This window comes from Motacilla alba, chromosome Z, assembly GCF_015832195.1.
Source record: "Motacilla alba alba isolate MOTALB_02 chromosome Z, Motacilla_alba_V1.0_pri, whole genome shotgun sequence".
Taxonomy (NCBI): domain Eukaryota; kingdom Metazoa; phylum Chordata; class Aves; order Passeriformes; family Motacillidae; genus Motacilla; species Motacilla alba.
Genome location: NC_052046.1, coordinates 60411288 through 60432905, shown reverse-complemented (window position 1 = coordinate 60432905; position 21618 = coordinate 60411288). Strand labels below are relative to the sequence as shown.

The window sequence follows — 21618 nt, the reverse complement described above, 5'->3', positions numbered from 1 at the left end:
ATTATTGCCTTTCCCTTCCCAAGTGTGGAAGGCTCATGTTTATAATGTATGTTATTCACCATCAAGCATTTTCAGCTTGCAGACTGTAGGCACAGTTAAGTATATGAATCAGATTTTCTGTGTTCAGGATCTTCAGATTTGTATTCATGTTCTTTGTCGATACTAAAGTATAGCTGTAAAGCTGTCCTCAGAGCACGTAAATTAATTCAGTATTCTTTTGGTTTTACTTATACACCAGATGCTTTCAAAAATACTTTCATACCACTCCTAAGTCTTGTAGTATCCTATTCTTCTTTGTGCTCCCCAGAGCAGGGAGCACAAAGCCTGGTTCAGTCAAACTGACCTGGTTGGGCTGTGTAGGTGAATCTGTAGTGAAAAAATGGAAGGAAAAGAGTTATAGGTTGTTGTTTTTTACATATGTAACTGCCAGCTCAGATTAATTGCTGCATCACTTTAAAGTCAAGCACACTTGTCAATTAGTCAAGAAAAAATACATTTAAAACTGGTGAAAGAGAAAACATCATGGTCAAGTGGTTCAGTAGAGGAGAGAAAGAATGGTACAAGTGAGGCAGGAAGCTACGGGGGAAGAAAAAATGTATAGAGAATAGAAAGAGAAGTCTTTGAAGAATCTTTCTTGCATTTTATGTATCAGTACAGCAGCTGTTGAATTGCAAAGGTTTGGCTTTTTGTAGATAACCTGAATGTCATATGTATAAGATAATAAATAATCTGTTTTACTGAAACTGTATTTTAACTAACTCAAAGGTTTGGATGTCTGACATTTCTCCAGATATCAAAGCAAGATGGAAATGTCTCTGTGTCAGAAACTGTATTCATCCCCTTTTGATCCTGGAAGGCCAGTCATCACAGATAATAAATTTTCCAGATACCTGTAGCTTACAGCAGCTTATCTTGCAGCTTACAAGCTGCTTGATACTTAGCTCTAAAGCAGCTTGGTCAATGCAGTCTGCTGAAAGATAAGGAACAGTTTCTAATTTTTTTCCTGGTAGCTGTACAGATTCTTCTTAAGCAACATGTGAAAAACGTTGAAAGTATGAGAAATTGGTAATAACAATCTGAATTGAATTAATGAGAAGAGTTTAGGTGAAGAGCTTGGCAAGTTGTATGAGACCAGGTATCAGGTACATCTCTGGGTAAAAAGAAAACTGTTGCTGTGCAACAGTTGTAGTGGAAATATCTTTCAAAGTTGGTTCAGTTTGCACAGTAACTTTTTTTTTGCTTATTTCTGATTATATGTGAAGAATAATTAAGAATTTAACATACAAATGTGGAGAAGTATATGTTAACTTCGCAGGGGAAGTCTTACTTAGAGTTACTGTCTTTGTAAATCTGATTTCTGGTCATACTGGTGTTTGATAAAGCATTTTTGAGCTTTTCAAAAAAAAGCAAGAAGAAAATATAAAAACTTAGCAAAATAACAGAAGTCTTGTAAAAGTTTGGAAAAACAGCTGAGTGGATTTTCATGTTAACTTTTAAAATATTGTCTTTTATAATCAGAGCTTTTGCTGAGCCACCTATCCTAGGTTCTTGCTGTCACTGGGATCAAGCAGATAAACTGATGGGTATAGCAAGAATTTAGGCACACTCTTCTGCAGCTGTTGTTTGGGAGCATAAAATTAAGCTGGATGTTCTTTAGTCCAGTTTCAAGTAAATATGTATGGTATCTGTTTACCTACTATCAATTTTTTTTTTCTTCTCCAGATTTATGCTATCATGAAAGAATGCTGGAACAATAATGTTGCGCAGCGGCCCACCTTTCGGGATCTTGCTCAGCGAGTGGATCATCTAAGGGAAAACATGGGTGGATGAGAAAACTGTCCCTCCTTCAGAGCATGAGCTGGAATGCAGAACAAAATGTACTTGGTCAGCTGTGTATATTTGACATATGTACATGTGCACATATCTTATCCTTGCTGAAAGTAAAATCTGTGTGGCAAATACCCTATCTCAATCTGCATACTGAGGAATCCTGCTAGGGCCTTTTAATCAGGATGTATTTGTTACTATGAGAACATGTTGAAATTCTCAATAGGGAAAGAAATTATTTTTCTAAATTAAATAATGGGTGGTCGTTCAGCAACACCATTATTTGCCTTACTTGGCAGTACAAAAAGGATGTGACTTAAAATGTGATGAAACTAAGAGATAAAAAACCAGTGTATTTCCATGTTGAAGTGGAGATGCCCAGAAAAGACTTCTAGAAATACTTTTACACTGAGTATATAGTGACTTGGCACCCTGTTTTATGTGTTGCACAGACTTTTGTCTGTTAATACAGTTTCACGATTTTTTCATTGTTGATGCAGAACTGGCTTCTCTGTGTAACAAAACAGAAGTGGTTTGCTGTGCCTGTCTGAATCAGTTATCAGCCAGCAGTATATCCAAAGAGATGTAGCTGTGTGATGTACTGTAAGTATTTTAATGGAAAGGGAGAAAATTGTGCTTTATTGGGAAAGAGAAAATTTACTAATCCATGCAAAAATTTTAATTTAAAAATGAAAAAGCAAAGATGTTATCCTTTTATTCTTACTCCTCCCTTGATTAGATTGCCTTTATAGAATTGAAGATACAGTGTTAACACATAGAAGTGAATTCATTTTACACAAGGCAGTGTCTTCAATGTAAATAAGGAAAAGCTAAGTATACTGCTTTTAAATGCTCCTCTTTTTTTCTTTCCATTCTTCTCATGCAGTCATAAGTGAATGAATTGAAACTTTCAAAGCAGGAATAAAAATCTAGAAAATGCCCTCACTTTCACAATTCCTCACTTTGCCGTTAAGATGATCATCTTATTATCTTCCTTCCAGCGCAGAAAAAGAATACTTGCAACTCAGTATCTGATATGGCCAGTCACAACCACATCGAGCCTGTTCTGTATTGAAGTGGCCCAAGTGTATTTATTTCTGTGGTAATACCCAACATGAGACTATTTGGAAGGAGGAGTTACAAGTGCAATTGCTTCACACTCAGCCGAGGGCAAGGATTCCAGTTACTGAGAACTGGAAGGAGATCAGAGCTACCTGAATGCTGTATAATTCAGCCTTTGAAATAAGTAACAAAAATTTTTGGACAAAAGAATGCTTCGGTTTTGCCTTGAGGCATAAAACTTGGGGATAATATCATATCTCAAAGCAGTATAATTGCAGGGTTTGTTTATTTTCAGTTCAAATAATCTTGTTTGTTTGTTTGTTTTTACTTAAACATTATTGTTTGCAAAGTATAATGCTTGTTCTTTTTGGACTTCTGCTGAGAGAAGTTCAGTTAAGGGGATATACAGCTTGGCAAACTGACCTAACATCCACATTTATATTTAAAATATGTTCATTTTTAAAATTTGTGGCAGTGAGTTAGTGAAACAGAGGTTACTTTCACAGTGGAGCCTCCTTAATATTTGTGGTTAACTACACCCATCTTATCAGAAATTGAACAACCTCAGCTTTTAAAAAAACTAAAAAAAACCACAAAACAAAAAAAAAATCCTTACTTAGTGTAATATAGTGCCAGTATAGCAGTGTTTTGTACCACTGTGATGTTTCTCTCCCACAATCACTCCTACAAAATTACAATTTTATAGTATGAGAGAGTGCTAAATACGGAGAGCAGCATCAACCTTCTCTCTTCCCATTGCATTTAAAACTAATTTTGTTAGTGTTCTTGCCACCAAGAATTTGCATAGGTGATTTTTCAAACCAATTTCACAGTCAGTTTTTCAGCTGCAAAAAACTTTGAAGTGCTATGTTCAACTTAACATGTTTTCTCAATTTCTATACATTGCTTTGAGGATTTGAAATTTTGTGCAAAAAATGTCTTTGCATTTGTAGTCTCTGTTATGTGTATGTGTATTTTTGTAACAAAGGAGATAAAGCTTTAAAGTATCAAGACAGCATTTTAGCTGAATAACATATGCAGGAATTATGTAACATTTGCAGTGTATGACACTCAGTAGCTCACTGGTTTCAAATAGATAGTAGACTAAATATAATTTATGTAAAAAACTCAGGGAAGTTTGTGTAATGCAATGAAGAAATCTTCCAGTCTGCTAATTTTTCAAGTGAATTAAAGGTCTTTTTCTTGTTTTACTACAGTTTGACTAATTACATAGTCTATTTGATTGCATAAATGTAGTGGTGAATTCAAGGATGATTTTTAACTGTCTTGTGGAGTGTTTTGTTTTGGGTTTGGTTTTGTTTTGGTTTTGTTTTGTGGTTTTTTTTTTTTACTTTAATACTATATAATTTTGAGAGAAAGCCATATCTTTACACTGCAGTGTAATTGTGTGCTGTTGGCCAGAGACGGTCTTTTTTAACAACCAGAGGCCTGGGCAGAGGGCTTGAGCATTTGGGATTAATGTGCTTAGCTGGGAGAATAGGACCAAGTGGTGCTTAGGACTTGGGAGATGTATAGTCATCTGCAGTGTCAATATTTAGGTCCCAGAGCAGACCTGGTGGCTTTCTCAAAAAGCTGTTGAGGATGTAAATGTAGTGATTTTGCTGAATTTGCTACTGCCAATTGTGTAACCTTTAAAAAAAACCAACAAAACAACAACACCACCAAAAAACACTGTATTTTATATTTTGAAAGCTCTCAGATCTACAGTAGCATTGATAATGTCATATTTTTACATGGCATTTGTGTTAATAGACTAAGTACTTTGTTTTGGAAAATGTCTTCAGTTGGCATTGCATTTGTAATACTTTAGTGTAATCATTATGCTACCCAAAATGCTGTTTGATTTTGTTGACAGAAAAAGTGCTGGTTTATGTATACATGACTGCTACTGCAGTGTAGATTAAAACATTAACTACTGCTTTGCACTTACATGGGAAGTGAAAGAATTTTTTAATAAGTGCATAATGTATCTTGTAGAATCTCTGCAATCAAGTATTGTGTTGTGTAGTATTGATTTGTTGTCTATCAGTATAAATATGTTAAGTTTCAAAGTTAGTTTTTAAATATATTCCACACAGTATTCCACAAACTTGCAACAGTCATGTAGTAAGCCAGAGGAGAAATGAATTTTCAGGAAAAGAAACACATGTTCTTGTCAAGTCCTAGTACTGGTTAAAAGCTTCCGTAGTTGAGATAATAGTTGTTAAATGTGCTGATGAATACAACTGTGAAAATATATGTAAGAATTATATTTTTCCCCAAAATTAAACTTTTAATTGTTGCATTTCGTGGAGATGTTGACCAGTTGCCCTGAAATGTATGGGAAAAGATGTTACTGCATTAAGTATGAAGAAATGTAATTCTTGTGTAAAGAAAGCAAGCTTTTCAGGAATGTAGGATCACAAACACCTAGAGGTTAGAATTCTGAGAGCAAAAGTAGAGATGTAGAAGAACAAGACAAAAGGAGGAAGGATGATGTTCAGCATGGGAGAAGCTTTCTGAAATGTGAAATGCACAATGAATTATGAAAAACTGATAGATTTTTCTACTGAAAATGCCATACCGTGACAAATATGTGCTAATATATTTCTAAACTGTGTATTGTCTGCCTTAATTCTGAAATATTCACAGACACCTAACCTGGCTGAAAAAATTCCAATAATTACTATATCAAAATAAACTACTAAATGTTGTGCCATGCCAGACAACAATTCTGAAAAGGTGTTTGACTAAGAAGTTTTGTTTTGAATTTTTCTTTTTGAATAAGAGGTTTACAGTACTTTATATTAAAGTAGAAATAGACCCTTGGTGGTAGGGAGCAGGGAGGAAAAGATGCCTGCCACTTATGATTGAAATGTAAACATTTGAACACATGGTTTAGTGAAGAGAATATGAAAGGGATATTTTTAGAAAACTATGTATCCATACCCGAAACTTAACTGTGTGTTTCTTTTTGCATTTGGATAGTGAAAATAAAAAAACTGAATACAATGGATGACACATGCCTGCCAATGTTTTCTTTTGTACACTAACATTTGTTACTGGTATTTAAATCACTCCTGAAGGCAGCTGTTCTGTTTGATGAGGTAGAACACAGCACATAAAACTTTCCGACCTTCCTAGAATAGCCATATTAAGCATTTATCCACTGGAAGAAACTTAGATGTACCAAAGTAAAGGTGTTACCTAAACAATAAGACTGAGGGCTTTTAATCTCTTTTTAAATGAAGATTTTCACTGAGCAAATTAATTTGGGATGAAGAAACACTTCCTTTTGTTCTGAGTATTTAAAGAGATGCAAGTCTGTAAGACAAAAGTGCCTTACACCACCTTACATTTCTTAAATTTTTTAGAAATTCTAATGTCTTGATTTTCATTACTTTGTCATCTTTCCATTTGACTTTGCTTAACTTTACGGGAAAATTACCACCACTTTTAATGAGAATTTCCACCATTTACCTTAAACAGAGTTGAATGCTTTTATCAAATACACAACTGGTCCCTTGGTGTTACCCACCAAGTACACCTGTGTTCTTGAGCAAAACCAGACCCATAGATGAATTTCCCTTTGCGTGAGGCAGTTTTCCCTAACACATCCCCACAAAGTCCCCACAGGGACTGTACTCCCTTCCACAGTATATGGAGGTTTTGTTTGGGCAGGGCACCCACTCAATACCGTGCTCTCTGGTCTAGATGTCTATGAAGCTGTTTTTGAAATGAGTCCCACTGTCCAACTGAGTTCTCTCAGGGGTGCCATGTTCCAACAGGACTTGCTTCTCAAGGGCCAAGATGGAGTTCCAGGTGGTGGCATGAGGCACAGGGTACCTCTCCAGCCTTCCAGTGGTTGTGCCGCTATTTGTAAGCATGTAGTACTTGCCTTGGCAGGTTTGGGTGAGTGTGATGTGATGGATCTGCAGACACCCCCCCTCCCCTCCCCTTTTTCTTTTGACTGTCATCCACCATACCACAGGGGTTTACCTACTTGATCTGCTGGGCTGCAGCACACATTTCACATTCACAGTGTCCTGGTTACAGGGAAGGGGGATGGAGTTTTTAGTGCTGTGTGGGTGTCACAACATGGTTTACTGCAAACCACACACGTGTCAATGGGGATGTGGTTTCAGCAGGAAAAGACAAGATCAGCAAGAAGGGGAAGTGTGCCATCTTGGGTCTCCCTAACCGAGAAGGTGTCAGGATCAGTCTGGTGGACTCAGCCCTGCTCTGTCACCATGGTCCTTTCTCTGTTGTTTTGGGCCCAGTGGAGTGAACACCCTGGCTTTGGCAGAGCAGAAGCAGCCGCACAGAGCCCAAAGGTCCAGCTGAGCTAAGCCAAGCCCCACTAATGTTGGAGTTAGCCACATGGCACCTAACCAAGCCTGGGGAACAGTGCCAAACACAGTAGAGTTCAGCAGTCCAGAAAAAAAAAAGAAAAAAGAAATGAGCAGTGCAACATGGATGATCAATCTTCCAAGTTTACTTTGTTCCAACTCTGTTGTTTTCAGACTGGTTGAGGGAGGGGACTGTGGGAGCTTTCTGCACCTTACTGCTTTGGGGAACTATCTTTGTGAAATGGTTTCTTTGTTCACAGCAGTGAATACCCTTTTGTGTATTAGGTCTTCCTTGAAAGAACATATTTCCCTTCCATTTGACAGAAATCACCTCCAGAGGCTGAGAGTTTCTGTCCTCTTCCCAATCCCCTTGTCACTGCCCAAATTCTGTGACAGGGATCCCAGTTGCTTGGCTTTGCTACCATCTGGTTTCATACCATGTGCCACAATATCCCAGCTTTGGAGCAAACAGACCAACAGAGCCTCTCCTCTCTGGTGGTTGAAATCTTTCCCTATGTCTTGCAGCTCACCCAGGGGTGGAGATTGGATAATTATCTTTGGTCCTGCCTCTTCCTCTTGTGTTGAGGGTCCTGCTTCCTTTTCATCCCTCACAAAGCAAACTGATTTGGTTTTGGATTTCTTCTTCTGTACAGGGGCAGCTGCTACCAGCAGGGGTTACTCCCCTAATTCAGCTGCAGTTTGAGTGGCCACAGTGCCTTCTGGTCTGCTTTCCTCCTCCTCCCTGAGGGTGCTGTCTAGTAATGAGCAGCGTACAGTAAATAGTAGCCAGGGTCCAACACACTGGATGTCCCTCAAACACTTATTTTTTCAATTTCCTTCTATTGTCTGTATTTTAGGATCTTCAAATTGAATGATTGAACAAAGAGGAAGATGTCAAACATGTTCTGCTTGCATAACAAATGACAGAACAGAACACTTAAAATTTTCAGTCAATCTTTGGTCTTGAACTACCTGTGGAGAGAAGTCTGATTACACACATCTCAATTGGTTTCATTGTAATAAGGGACAATAATAAAATTGCAATTGTGTCAGATGACTTCAAGAAAGGTACCTACCATGCTGTAAAAGACTCTCAGAAGAAATGGAAATGTGAGGAGAACCAAAAGCTAGATTAAGCATGTCAGGAGAAAAAACCATACCATTGCAGAGTTGTATCAGAACTGCCATAAATCACACTACCTAAACAAGGATAGCAAAAAATTCCTGTTTAAGTTCAATATGATCAGTGCAAATATTTTAAACATATACAATCAATTTTATCTGGGTGATATCTGGTTGAATGGTGCATGGGGAAAGAAAACTATCATTTTGTTTCATCTCCTCTGTAATACAGCTGAATCATAGTACTGACTTCTTAAAAAGAGAGTGAGTGTCCTACAAATGTTTTTGTATTGGTGATTTTACTTTGACACTATAATCTTGTCTACTCTTTTACTGAACCTAGACAACTCATTTTAACTTTGGTCTTTATATTATATAGAACAATTTTTACATAACTTTTAGAAGACTTCATTAAGAAATTGAATATTAACAAATCAATTATTTAAAATTGTTCAATTTATCTGAGTATCTAGCTTAAGGGTATTGCAATACATTTAAAATTGCAGTAATTTCTCCCCAACAAGAACTTTACTTAGCAATAATAAGTCTATTATTGAATTTAACTAACAAGGACAATGAAACAACAAAAAGCTAAACAATTACATTAAGAGCAGTTGAAAAAAGCAGCTATTAAATGTGAATGTTGGACGTGTTCCTGAGCTACAGCTGGTCAGATCAATGGACTTTTCTCACTATCAGGTCACTTTTAGGACTGGCTTCTTCTCAAAAATACTGATCTATAAATGAAAAAGGTAAATCAACATTAACATCTAGTCTGCATATAGCAGCTTTCACATGGGAAGTATGGCGCTTACAAATAAGCTTATGCAGATTCTTGCCTCTGAAAGAACCTCTGAAAAGATCCCAATAAACATTTAAGGTTGAACTTAAACTTGACTTCAGTCTTCATAAATAAAGGACCTACCATAAGGGTCCTTTCACTCTATTCATTTGTGTGCCAGCAATATCAGCCAAAGACATTGCTGTTTAAAAGAATGTTTTGATAGCAAAAGATTTTGATTGTTCCTAAGCATAGGAAGTAATTTCCCTAATCTTTGTAGACCAGACTGAACTCTTCCAATGTAATTCCAGTCCTTTCCTTCTCAATACTGTTTGTAAATTCCTCTGCACCTGTTTTCCAGTTTCTGCAACTTCACTGTCTCACTCCATGCAAGTAATTAATGGAAATGTCAAATAATACTATGCCAAAGGGAAGATGCTGTGAATTCAGATGGTTAGTCTCCCCTCCTTGAAAGCACACCTTTGTTAAATATCAGAAACATGATACAAAGAGGATCTGACAGAACGAATCTTTTCTAGTATTTAAGTTTGTTCTGTCTTACTCTGGTTTAATTATGAAGACTATAAGGTTTGATAGCAAGAAATATAACATCTAATCACAAGATTTTATTTATTTATTTATTTATTTTAATCCATGTTTATCATCTTATAAGTAAGTACTCATATTGTTCACTTGATTGTTTGCTACATTTCCTCTTGCCCTTTGAATTAGAGTTAGACTAAATTCTGATCTGTAGTTTTCTGTCCAATCTTGCACAGTTTATTTTTTTTTCCTACCACTGGAAAGCTCTCTCATCCTCTTTGAATTCCCACAGATAACTATTAACAATTTTGGAGCCTAAGCCTGGGGGAGGCAAACACCTAACTTAACAAGCCCTGTCTCTCATAAAAGGGCATAAAGGTGATCTGGAAAATATTTCAGATTTCAAATGATGTTCCAAAACCCAAGAATGCTTGTAATCCAACACAGGGAACAGGACATCATAGCTAAAATTAAGACATCTATCTAGCCTCTATTGTTCACTAGCAGCCAACTACTTCACTCAATAGATACGATACCACCATGAGGATGGACCCAGCTGGAGCTCTGCCTGAACTGCAGGCAGACTGTGCAACAGATGACTCTCCCCCTGAACAGGGGCAGTTCTTGGGATTGCAGATTCCTTACCTGACACTGACAGATCCTGCCATGCCCAAGGCAGATCATTAATCCACAATAGATCATTGGTAAGTGACTAATAGTGTGGTGAATTAAAATCAGTGAAATACTACTAATCCTTGTAGCTACTCAATATTATTATAAGCATTGTACAGATAATTCCTTTAGACATAAACCATTGTCCAGGTCTGAGACTAAGATTGTTGGGCTTAGCCCCACTTGGGTTCACAAGGAGAGTAAGGGGGTCCTCTCTTAACCTCGTAACTCAATGACAGGGTCTTCCCTACTCTTGGCATCTCTTGTCTCAATGTGAAGTATTTTAAATTCTAAATCGATTCTCTTTCATTTCGTCCATGCAATAATTGATAAGGTGAACCTTGCCATGAAACTTACTGAACCTTGTCAAACCACTCTTCATTAAGTTCCTTCAAATTTATTGAATCCTGTCAAATGATTATTTTACCTTAATACAAAATATTGCTGCTTCTCTCTTTTGAGATGTGTTCCACTCATCCACAACACTAGGGGAGTCTCTGTTCTCAGCCCTAGATCACTGGAGCAGTTTTGCTAGTTAATCACACTTCTTTGGGAATTTTAGTAATCTCTGGGGCATGGAGAATTGTACTAGAAACCAGAGTTTTTAATTCTCTATGTCATTATTTGTTTTAATACTCCTTTATTTTCTGAAACTAATGACTTTGTGTTGGTAATATTTTTTCTTATAGTGCCCACTATGTCCACATTCTCAGCTAGATCTTTTCTTAAGTAGCACACTTTCCTCCAGTTGTTTTCTCCATCTTCTGCAGAGTGCTTCAACACCTTTCCTGAATTTTCTGTGTAGTTTGTGTCCTTTTGTATCACTTTCTCATCAAAATGGTAATTTAAATTTCCCATTAGTATGAAGTTTTTCTGTTTCTGGCAAGTCCTTTGATCACACAGAGAAAGACTCATCTCCATTAACAACCTTATTTTCAGCCTATCATAGTCCCCTACATGACAGCAATATTCTTTTTACTGAGAAATGTTTAGTCACTCCAGCTTCCAAAAGTCCTTCTGGTCTAAGAATAAACATCCTGGAAATAGCCTTTAGTCTTAAAGATCTTTTCTCAACATGTCATACGTCCCTGTGTCCACTATCCAACCAAGTCTCTATAATGCCAATTAAGACATGATTTTGATTATGATTTAACACATCAAGCTATTTTTTGTTTCCTGTCCTCTTTCTTGTCCCTGTCCATATTGCTATATAATGAACTAATTATAGTGTATGTACTGATAAATAAATGCTAGTTATCTGCTAGTATGTACTGAACAATATCATACAATGAATAAATATTTGGGTATGATTAACTAAGATGTATCAGTTTAGCTCCCTCAAGACCACACCAGGAAAATACTTCCTTCCACATCTAAGTCTTTATATCAATTACCGTTTTGTATCTGGTCAGCATTCCTGAAGGAGAAATCTCAGAGGAATGCATGCTGGGTAAAGCTCCTGTCCCACACCCTGCCCACGGTATGCTCAGCTCCAGGGTCAGATTTGTCAGGGTAATGCTCCTTGAGGCATTACCCTGACAGGCCTGAAAATTCCTCAAAACTGGGGGCAACTTCTCTGGGTGACAGCCCTGCTGCCAAAACTACCCTTGTGGGCTAAAGGCTTCTTTTTATCTCCAGCCTGTGCCTCCATGTTTCACTCTAACAGTACTTCCTCTCATCCTCTCCCCATATACTGCTGTAAAGAGCCTTGCTTCCTGATGGCCTCTTCACTGATAGCAGCGGACTGTGTCATGGGGATCTTTTGGATCTCCAACTAATTTAGTTTATCTGTAATTGAAGTTTATAGTTAAATTTAAACTCAACTATAAAATTTAAGAGATTATTGTGTTAAGGAACTTTTCAGACTGACCATTCAGGTGTGGGCAGATACGTCCACAGCTGAGATCAAAGCCCCTCCATAGAGGGCATGTCCAGAGAGCCAATGGGTGCCCCCTTGACTCTCTGCACTCATACCCAGTCAGACTAAGTTTCCTCATTGGTTTGACCCCAGGTTTCCCAGGTGTTTGTTCCCAAGATACATGAAATCTCTGTGACGAATAGAATTCATTCAATGTGTGGTGGCAGTGTGGCATAAATTAGGAAAGGACCCCCTTTGAACTAATTGTTTATACAGGTGAATTACTGCAGAGCAGGAGGTGGGATACAAATCTATCCAGGTTGCATTTGCTAAACAGGAAAGGAGTTGTCATTTTCTACATTCTTTTCTCTACTGCCAGCTGAGTAGGAAACGCAGAACTCTCCCTAAAACTCAGAGTGCTAACTCTTGGTCTGTCTCCAGCTCTGCCAGAAGGCAAAAATAAATGTCAGTGTTTTTCAGGCCTGTAAGTGGAGGCTAAAGAAAAAAAAAAAAAGGACAGCACATCTTCAGTAACTCATGAACCTGGACATTTTCCTCTATGGTTTAAACAACCGGCAAAATAAAGAACTGGCCAAACAGGACTGGAGTTAGGAGGGAGATGTGTCTTTCAAGTCTCTGGGACTTGCTACACAGTTCTGTGTAGCACATTTAGCATTCTGTCTGTGTTCTTATGTATCATCACTACTTGAGGTACTGGGCTGTAGCTATACAGCAGTCAACACACTGCATTATTGCATTAAGAGTTTTCAATCAGATTTAAAACAAGGAAATAGCAGGGAACAGAGCTGGGAAACCTGTTATTACATACTGCCCTGAATTATTCCCATGTCTTTTGAGCATTGTTCTAGCAGGTCATAGTCAGACCTGAATCAGACTACACCCATAGTGAAAAAAATTCCCCAAAACATTCAGAATACACTCATGCAGACACTATGGCAGCACTAATATGGGAATGTGCTGGTATAATTCTTTCTACTCATCAACTAAAAATAGCTGTTTAGAAGTTTGCTCACACATCTTTATAGATTATCCAGAAACTGGACACTTCCTGTGCACTAAGACTTGATCAACAGGACTGTATGGAATTTCTGTAAGCAGCAAGTTGCTAAAACAATGTTTTCCTCAATACCTAATTTGTCTGTGAAAGAAATGTTGGAAAAAACTTTAATTTTTTCCTCATTAAAAAGCGTATGTTTCTGAACAGTTGGTAAGTTGGTGATGGTAAGCAGAATGTGATCCCTTAAACTGCTGTCCTCATGTTTATACTGCTGGATACGTACTCCCAAAGGCACTTTCAGCAGAGACAGCGTCCTTGTGCTCTGCTATCTGGATCAATACCCAACTCAACCATTATTTTACATTTTGAGCTGTCTGCTCCAAAGCATGTCTGTTTCAAAGTGTGTTTGCTTTCCCCACCCAAATAGTCAGACACCTCATTTTGCATAAAAGGCTTGCTTCTTGTCTTAAAAAAGTACCTCTGGACACCAAGTGACGTGAGCAGTAGGCAGATGGCATCCTCAAGACCTGTTCCAATTGAGTGACACATAATTGTCACCTTTGGATACATTGCAAAGAAACCATTAGAAAATACAGCTTAGTGTCACGGGAGAGGGAAGGAAAGGGAAAGGGAAAGGGAAAGGGAAAGGGAAAGGGAAAGGAACTCTTTGCACATTGTAATATGTACACAAATACTTTCTTACACTAAAACACAGACTTAATTTTTGTCTGTGCCATCTGCCTTTGCCATGGCTTGCCTGCTAAAGTTGTTACAGGCTATGAGAAGGCCTATTAGAGAAACCAAATGAAAACAGAAATTTCACCTTTTCTCTGTGTTGACTCATATCTCTGAGAAAAGCCTGTTTATATCAGATAAAGACTGATTTTTCTATTTATAATCCCATCTCAGCCTGAAACACTTCCACGCAAACACTATTTTAACTTACATTATTTATAGTTTTACCAATGGCTTACATATATCCCAGAAAGTTAAACTCCAGATTGTTCCATTCAAGGCTTAAACTCACAAATTTAAGGTTTTAACTACACCTTTGTTTCACTCAAGTCTGCTATAACCATTCACCTTCTCCAATATTCCCTTTCAAAAGCTTGGGAGACAGTTTTCTAGCAACGCGTGCAAATGCATACAGGATAATTTTCACTTTCTTCTCGCATGGAATTTTCGTATTTTGGCTTTTTGTAGGGATTCCATCTACCTCTTATTCCTCACCTTACTACTAAGTTATCTTAATTCCAAAAACTCTTGAAACTGCTCAAAAATAAGGAATACTTCCCCTCAAACTCTTCCTGTAATCTTCTAGGAAATCCTAGTCAAAACCCAACCCCAAAACTATCTGTGAAGAGAAGTTGCTGGAAGCCAAACTACAGACATTTAGCTAATTTGTTGCAAAAACAAACCCACACAAAACTATAGCAGAATGTCACACAGTTGCTGTTTCCACTCAGAGGGGCAAAAAGCATCTCAGAGTCACTACAACTGAGATGTTTAAAAAGACGACTCATTTCTTCATAAATATTGTTACAAGGACAGAAGAGATGGTTCTTGTCATGTGGAAGATAACAGCATTCATACCTAATGTCCATTCTGCCCAATCTCTACTGAATTAAACTCCTGTCTTAAAAAATAAAAAGGATTGATAGATGCCTAATTGCTGAAATAACAATAATATCTTAAGAAAAGGAATTAAAAAAATATGCAATAATTGCAGAGAGCAGTAGTCTAATCAAGGAATACTTGTCAAAAGATAATTTGAAGAACAAATCCAAAGGCATCAACCACACAGCCTAAGCCCTGAAGCATACTCTGAGTCCACTACTGCTACAAAGTTACCTCGACCATCACAGAAGTCAGGAAAACCAAAACCCTCACCACATGAACCATATTGCTAGAAATACAACTTTTTACAGCTGAGAAAAACATGCAGGAAGGCAAAACGATTAGAACACTACAAGGAATAAATCAGCTATTCATAAATACAGTAGCAATCAGCAGCTTAGAATTACATCTGAATTAGTGCAGACCAGCATACTTTAAGAACACACAGAAAGATGTGTCTGAGTGTCTGTACAGCAAGTTACTTGATGCACATCCAGCACTCTCACTCAACAGCAGTAGGGAAAAAATGGGGAAGTAAAGTAAACAAGGAACAACGGAAGTATTAATACTCTTAACTATTTAAGTCTAGACATAAATATTAAAAAAAAAAAAGCAGGCCACAAGTGTTGTGTTGCAGTAAAGTTTCTATAAAGATAACACTGCATAAAAACAATTCTGCAATTACAAGGAAATGGAAAACATGGTCAAAATAATCAGCAAGCTGATTCAGTGTCAAGTGGCATTTCAACTGGCAAAATATTCTTTCTCTACAGCTTTGTACTATGAATCCCATTTTAATACTGTTGGATGTTACAAGGAAGCTGGTGGGACTCTTCATTAGAAACTTAGTAGCAGTAGAAATAAGGGGTTCAAACTAGAAGAGGGAGAATTTAGGTTAGATATTGAGGAATAAATTGTTCCCTGTGAGGTGAGAGTCTGGAACAGATTGCCCAGAGAAGCTGTTGATGCCCCATCCCTGGCAGTATTAAAGGCCAAGTTTGGATGGGGCTCTGAACAACTTCATCCAGGGGAAGGTGTCCCTGCCTATGTCAGGGGGGATGGAACTAGGTGATCTTTAAAGTCCCTTCCAACAAAAGCCATTCTATGATTGTATATTCATTATTTTGACAGAGGAACAATAATTTAGCAACACTTAGTATAATTACATTTTATTGAAATATTGAAGTTCTTCTTTAAGTGTTACAAAGATATAATACATTTGTAATATAAGTGTAAAGGCTCAACATTAAAATGAAAAGACTTAGTAAAAAATATAGATTAGAAGTTACTGCAGCAAAACAAACTCATTGCAATTACAGTTAGGTTTTGTTTGTTTTGTTGGTTTTGGGGTTTTTTAAAGAAAACCAGCTATATTGACTGGCACATATAGACAAGATAAAATACAGCAAGAGTTTTCTTCCTCCATGAAGTTATCAACCAAGTAGTACTGCAACAAACACTGATTTCATGCATAAGTGTAGAGAGGATTTTAAACTCTGCATATAGTACTAATTTCAGCTTTTGTACAGCCCCATTTGCAACACATTCCTGCCAAACCCAGAGACTCCCGTTTTCTTCTGGGATACCTGGCCCAAAGGTAGCTGCTTGATTCCACAGGATTTGCATTTCCTGTTCCTCCCCTGTCCTTCTGAACAGCTTCCTCTACCTGGCGAACAAGTTTTTTTAAGTCACCTGCCACAGGTACATACTCATTATAGTAATTTAAACTGTACAAGTCCTTAAACGTCTCCCATCCAAGAAATGGGCTGCTTCTCTGCAGCTGCTCCACTTCAGGATCCAGAACTGATTGCAGGTTGAAGCTTCCCAGTAGTTTGTTACTTGCTGTTTGTGCAGAATCTGTTTTAAAGAGAAGACTTATCTTAAATTCAGACTGTAGGAGCATCAAAAGGATTACACAGCTCTAATAAATAGCAACAAAACCCATTCAGTTACTAATAAATGAAACACTGTTATGTAGGAGTACTGTCAGTACTTGAGAATCTCCACACCATGACTTACTTGTAGCTTACTTTTAGCAGAATCTATGTTTTAAAGTCTATCCCTCCTGTTAGACATGCAGAGTACACAGAAACAAGTGTAACTGATGTAAAGGCATCCTGTCCCAACTGCAGTGTTATTAATGGAGAAGTCTCCATTTTTCCACAGAAACAGAATTCTGTTGTAAAGGCATGTATCCAGAAACACCACAGATCTGTGTCTTGTGTTGGATGCATTAGATCAGACCCCTTCTCTCCTGTGCACAATCACACAAAGTAGCATCAGGTGAAGAACAAATGTAGGAAGGACTAAATAAGCAATGATTGTAGGTAAACTGATTCCTAGATTGCATTTTTCTACAGCTATTTTTAACTGATGCTTTCCTCTCATTTCTTTCATTTCTCAAGGCATATCAGGGGCTTGCAGAATTTACTTACGACATGCTTCATCTCACTGACTAAAGTGTTCTCTTTTTTTTTTTTTTTTTACTTCTGCAAGGCAAGTGGCATTGTTTACTTTGGCTAATGTGAAGAAAAGCAGCTTCTTCAATTCCTAATTTTAAAAGAATCCAAAATAAGTCTTTGTCTTGTGATCTTAAGGCTGTTAATATAGTTAATTTTTTGTTTCAGAAAGCTGAAAGAACATTAGAATATCCAGCAACTTTTGTATTTACTTAAATATAGCTAATTAGTATATAGAACTTAATTTTCAGATGGAACAACTGTCTGAGTATGTGCAAAAACAGAAGCAGCTGTAGCTACTTTAGTAATTAGACAGTGACTGCCATTTAATAGTCTTTTGGGGTGGAGAAGTCTTCTAGTTAGACTTCATGCAGCATAGTGGAGGCTCCTTAGTGACTGTTGTTCTCAGAAGCTGCTGTTAACAAAAAGGAAAGCAAAATTTGCTGGGAAAGGACTTAATCCCCACAGAGGATGTATGTAAATAATTTGTTATAATTATAAAAGTTACTTTTATCTTTTACTAGACCTGTTGGGGGAAAAAAGTGGCAAAATTTCCCAGAAAACCCAGAATACTGGCCTCATTAGCTGCCTGAAGTCTTAGGTTATTTCACTAAAGTGTGATTAATCAGAAGAAAATGATCTCTTCCATTGCACGTTTTAGTCATAATTACAACTTTTGTCCTTTTAAAAAACGTTATTTTTCAGTATTCAAAATATCAGCACAAATTAATCACTTAAAATTACTGTTACATTTACCGCAGTTTGAGAACACAGGACTGTGTGCTCCAACCCGGAGCACCAGAGTCCATGCTCCCCAATGTGCCAACTCTTTGATGTAGAGAAGCACCAGAGAACGATAACATCGCGCATCCCGGGAGCTCAGACGGGCAGCGCGGCGTCAGGGCTCCCGTCCGGGAGGGAAACCCCGGCAGGAGCCCACGTCGCTCCGCCGCCCGAGGAATTACGCAGCCTTGGGAAGGGAGAGAAGCCATGGCGACAGGCATTCCCCACTGCTCCGCAGGGAGCATCACACCTCCCCACATGGCCAAGAGAAGGGAGAAGTGTGATTCTGCGGGATTTTGTAGTGGAAGCTCCTCTGCAGCCGGCAGCCCTGCGCAGCCGCTGGGTATCTCCGAACTGACAAAAAACTTTGCGGATTATCCCGGCAAATAACGCCCCAGCGCCTGCCGTCCCTTTCCCTCCGAATCTCAGGGCGGTCTTCCAAAAGTCTCGGAAATGCCAACTAGGATCTAGAGGGAAAGCGAGAGAGGGACGGGGACCTTCCCTCAGGGGCTCAGGGCGGGAGGAGCAAGAGGCGCCGCGGGGCACTCGCCCTTCCCCATTCCCTCCCGTTCTCTCCATCCCTCCTCTCAGGCCGTCGCCCGGCAGCGAGCGAAGCGCCCCGACAGCCGCCTGCCCCTCGGCTCGCTCCTGGGACACTCACCGGCCGCGGGCGCCGGCTCCACCGCCAGCAGGGAGAGCCGCTTCCAGCGGGACCCGCCGCAGGTGAAGATGACGGCGCGGATGAACTCGCGGCCGCACAGCTTCACCCCGTAGCCGTCCCCCTCGCCCGCGGGCAGCACGGCGCCGGGATGCCCCGGCGGTGCCGCACACAGCAGAGCCACGGCGGCGCACAGCAGTCGCAGCTTGGCCATCCCCATCGCGCCGTCCCCGTCCCGCGGGCGCGTTCCCAGCAGACCCGACGGCCGCCACAACGCCCCCGACCGCGGCGGCCAGCCCAGCCCCGCCACTGCCCGCCGCTCGCCTTTTATGCGCTGCGATAGGCGCTGAGTCACCGCCCCGGCCCCGGCCCTGGCCCCGAGCCCCCTCCCGTTCCCCGGTGCCGCGGCTGTCGTCTCCCGCCGGGCGGTCCCTGTGTCTGAAACAGCCGTCGAGGAGCCCTCGGGCAGCGCTTTCCCCTTTCTGCCCTTGCTAGCTGTCCCGGCTCTTCGCGCCGCCGTGCGTCACCTTCGGCCTCCCTCCTCGGCCTCCCGGCCCACACCTACCCGGAGACACGCCGGCTCTGGGCCTCAGCTGTTCCTGTTTGTGGCCAGATAGCAGTGCCGATTCCCTTTCGTATTGCTTTGAAAACATGAAAAACTTTATTTCGACTGTTGTCTCCATTGTAGGTCTAGAATCTCCATAACTAAGTCTGCATCCTAAAAATGTTGTCTGACATAAAAAGACAGAAACAAGTGAAGTAAAAGAAATGCACTTCCAAGGAAGTACTTCAGCTGGGATACTTGAAGGGGGATTTTAAAGCCTGGATTCCCCTCAGGTTTATTGTACTGGAGGCCTGATTTCAGTGGCAGCCATAGGCATCCAGGTATCAGAGATACCCTGGCTCCAGTGTGGGTATCCTAGAGATTTGGGGCTCCACGTCTGTGTGTCTCCTGAATAGGGCCCAGCAGGCCCTTGCTGACAAGGGTGGTGGTCTTTGGGCTGCACGCCGAACTATGCACTCTGTGAAAGTAAACTTTTGCTTGTGTTTTTGTTTATTGGCTTGGTTGTTTTTTGGTTTTTTCCCCCAGTACAATAGGACAAGAAGTGGTTGCTGTCACCTTTTACAAGAACTCATACTGAAGAACCAAAAAAATTCATCTCTCTTAAAATCCTTTGAAGCTGTTGTCTATAGATTGTTTCACATGAAGGCTATGCTTTCAATCTCTTCAGTATTGTTGGCATATAAAAAAACCCCTCAAAACTCAATCTAGAAGGAGAGCACAGAGAAGACATGCATCTACAGACCAGTGTACAAAGGTGTATGATTAATTTGTGCTGGCAGAGAAGTTAGAGACTCCAGTCTCCTTTTCAAGGAGGACTTGGGTGTTTTACACTGAGCTGGATCTAGAACAAGGCTGTGGAGGGCTGAAATAGCGAGCAAAGTTGTTGTGTTTAACTCTAGCCAGCCACCACGCCCCACACAGCCACTCACTAAATCCTGCATTAGTATGACTGGGGAAAGACTTAGAAAAGTGAGAAAAGTCATGGCAGTTTAATAGGGAAAGCAAAACCTGCGCACAAAAGCAAAGAAAAATAGGAAATGTTTCAGTGCTTCCTGTGGGCAGACAGGTATTCAGCCATCTTGGGAAGACAAATGCCATGGCTCCAAATGTACTCTCTCCTTCTTCCATTTCCATTTCCCCCCACTTCATATACCAGCATGATATCCCTTTAGTCATTTTGGGTCATTTGTTCTGGCTGTATCTCCTCACAAGCACCCCCAGTCCCCTCACTGCTGTGGCAGTACCAAAAGCAGAAAGGGCCTTGGCTCTTACCTGTTCAGCAATAACAAAAACATCTCTCTATTATTAAACATGTGTTCAGCACAAATCCAAAACACAAACCAATACCAGCCACCAAAAAAATTAAAATCTACCCCAGCCAAATTAAAAATTAAAATCTTCCCCAGCCAAAACCTGGACAGATTTCTTTTTGGCCCAGTCTTAAGTTTTTAAACAGTAGTACCTCTTCAACAGTAGGCACCCTTATCCAGAATGTTGCTAGGATGCAGTCTGCAGAAGTGGAGTCTGCTAATCTGAAATTCCTGAAGAATAAAGCCTTGATCTGTTCCTCCCTCAGCTGAAGTCTTACCTACTATACTGTTACAGACAGAAGTTGTGCAGGGGTGATTATGACTTGAATTTTGAGAGCAGTACCTTGATTTTGTTGGTCTCTGTGGACTTTTTCTGAAAATACTATCACATCAGGTGGACTTCTGCATGGACTTTAAGTAGTCTTCTAGAGAACAGATTTGTTTTCAGTGTCTGAAAAGCTGTAGTAATGTGAAAAAGCACTACCAGGACAAGGCAAGAAGGATAGTACCTCCTGAGTGACTAGAAAAACTACTATCCAAAACAAAACATGCAGAAGATTAATAATATATGTTTAACAAATCTGAAGTAACTATATAACTTCCTACTGTTTGTTTTATAAAGAAGAAAAAACAACAGCAGAGCAAAGAAACTAATTTCCATTCATGATCTATAGGATGTTTCAAGGCAAGTACATCCAGTGTACTGGCTCAATGCAAGTATGTTTTATCTTTTACTTTCTTAAAAAAGGTAAAGATAATTGTACTACTTCTCTCCTTGCACTAAATTATTAATCTGTTGAGCAATAGCAAAATTTGTAGAAGGTAAAGGAGGTTTCATGAAAACTGGGGGCTAAATAAAAAAGACATCTTTTAACAACATCTCAGTAGCCCTGAATACCTTGAATTAATGCCTTATTCCCATGACTCACAAATGTCAGACAAAGAAAATGAGCACTAAGACAACAACTTACTGATTTTATTAGACATCTTCCAG

The 21618-nt window shown here is 39.5% G+C and overlaps 2 protein-coding genes across 28 annotated transcripts in view; one reads left to right on the top strand and one right to left on the bottom strand.

Annotated features, from left to right (window-relative positions):
- The window catches only part of JAK2 (Janus kinase 2), an 87696-nt gene extending 81786 nt beyond the window's left edge, over window positions 1-5910 (top strand). For 15 of the 27 annotated variants that reach the window (XM_038123324.1, XM_038123305.1, XM_038123306.1 and 12 more), the window contains one exon: window positions 1723-5910. In XM_038123324.1, coding sequence (XP_037979252.1) covers window positions 1723-1830 — 108 coding nt within the window. In that variant the 3' untranslated portion in view covers window positions 1831-5910. The remainder of the gene's footprint in view (window positions 1-1722) is intronic. The other 12 variants (XR_005255120.1, XR_005255117.1, XR_005255121.1 and 9 more) reach the window with 12 other exon arrangements.
- A 10134-nt stretch (window positions 5911-16044) lies between these two features.
- On the bottom strand, window positions 16045-19339 carry LOC119695768 (relaxin-3-like). The gene is made up of 2 exons (XM_038124867.1): window positions 18753-19339; window positions 16045-16706 (listed from the first exon to the last, which is right to left on the bottom strand). The coding sequence occupies exons 1-2, from the start codon at window positions 18967-18969 to the stop codon at window positions 16339-16341; spliced, it is 585 nt and encodes a 194-aa protein (XP_037980795.1). The 5' UTR covers window positions 18970-19339; the 3' UTR covers window positions 16045-16338.
- Between the last annotated feature and the right edge of the window lie 2279 nt (window positions 19340-21618).

Bases quoted from the DNA above. Each gene is read 5' to 3' on its own strand.
- LOC119695768 (XM_038124867.1), bottom strand. From the start codon at position 18,969: ATGGGGATGGCCAAGCTGCGACTGCTGTGCGCCGCCGTGGCTCTGCTG. The intron at 16,707-18,752 runs GTGAGTGTCCCA...TCTTTAAAACAG, and splicing joins GGAGCCGGCGCCCGCGGCCG to ATTCTGCACAAACAGCAAGT.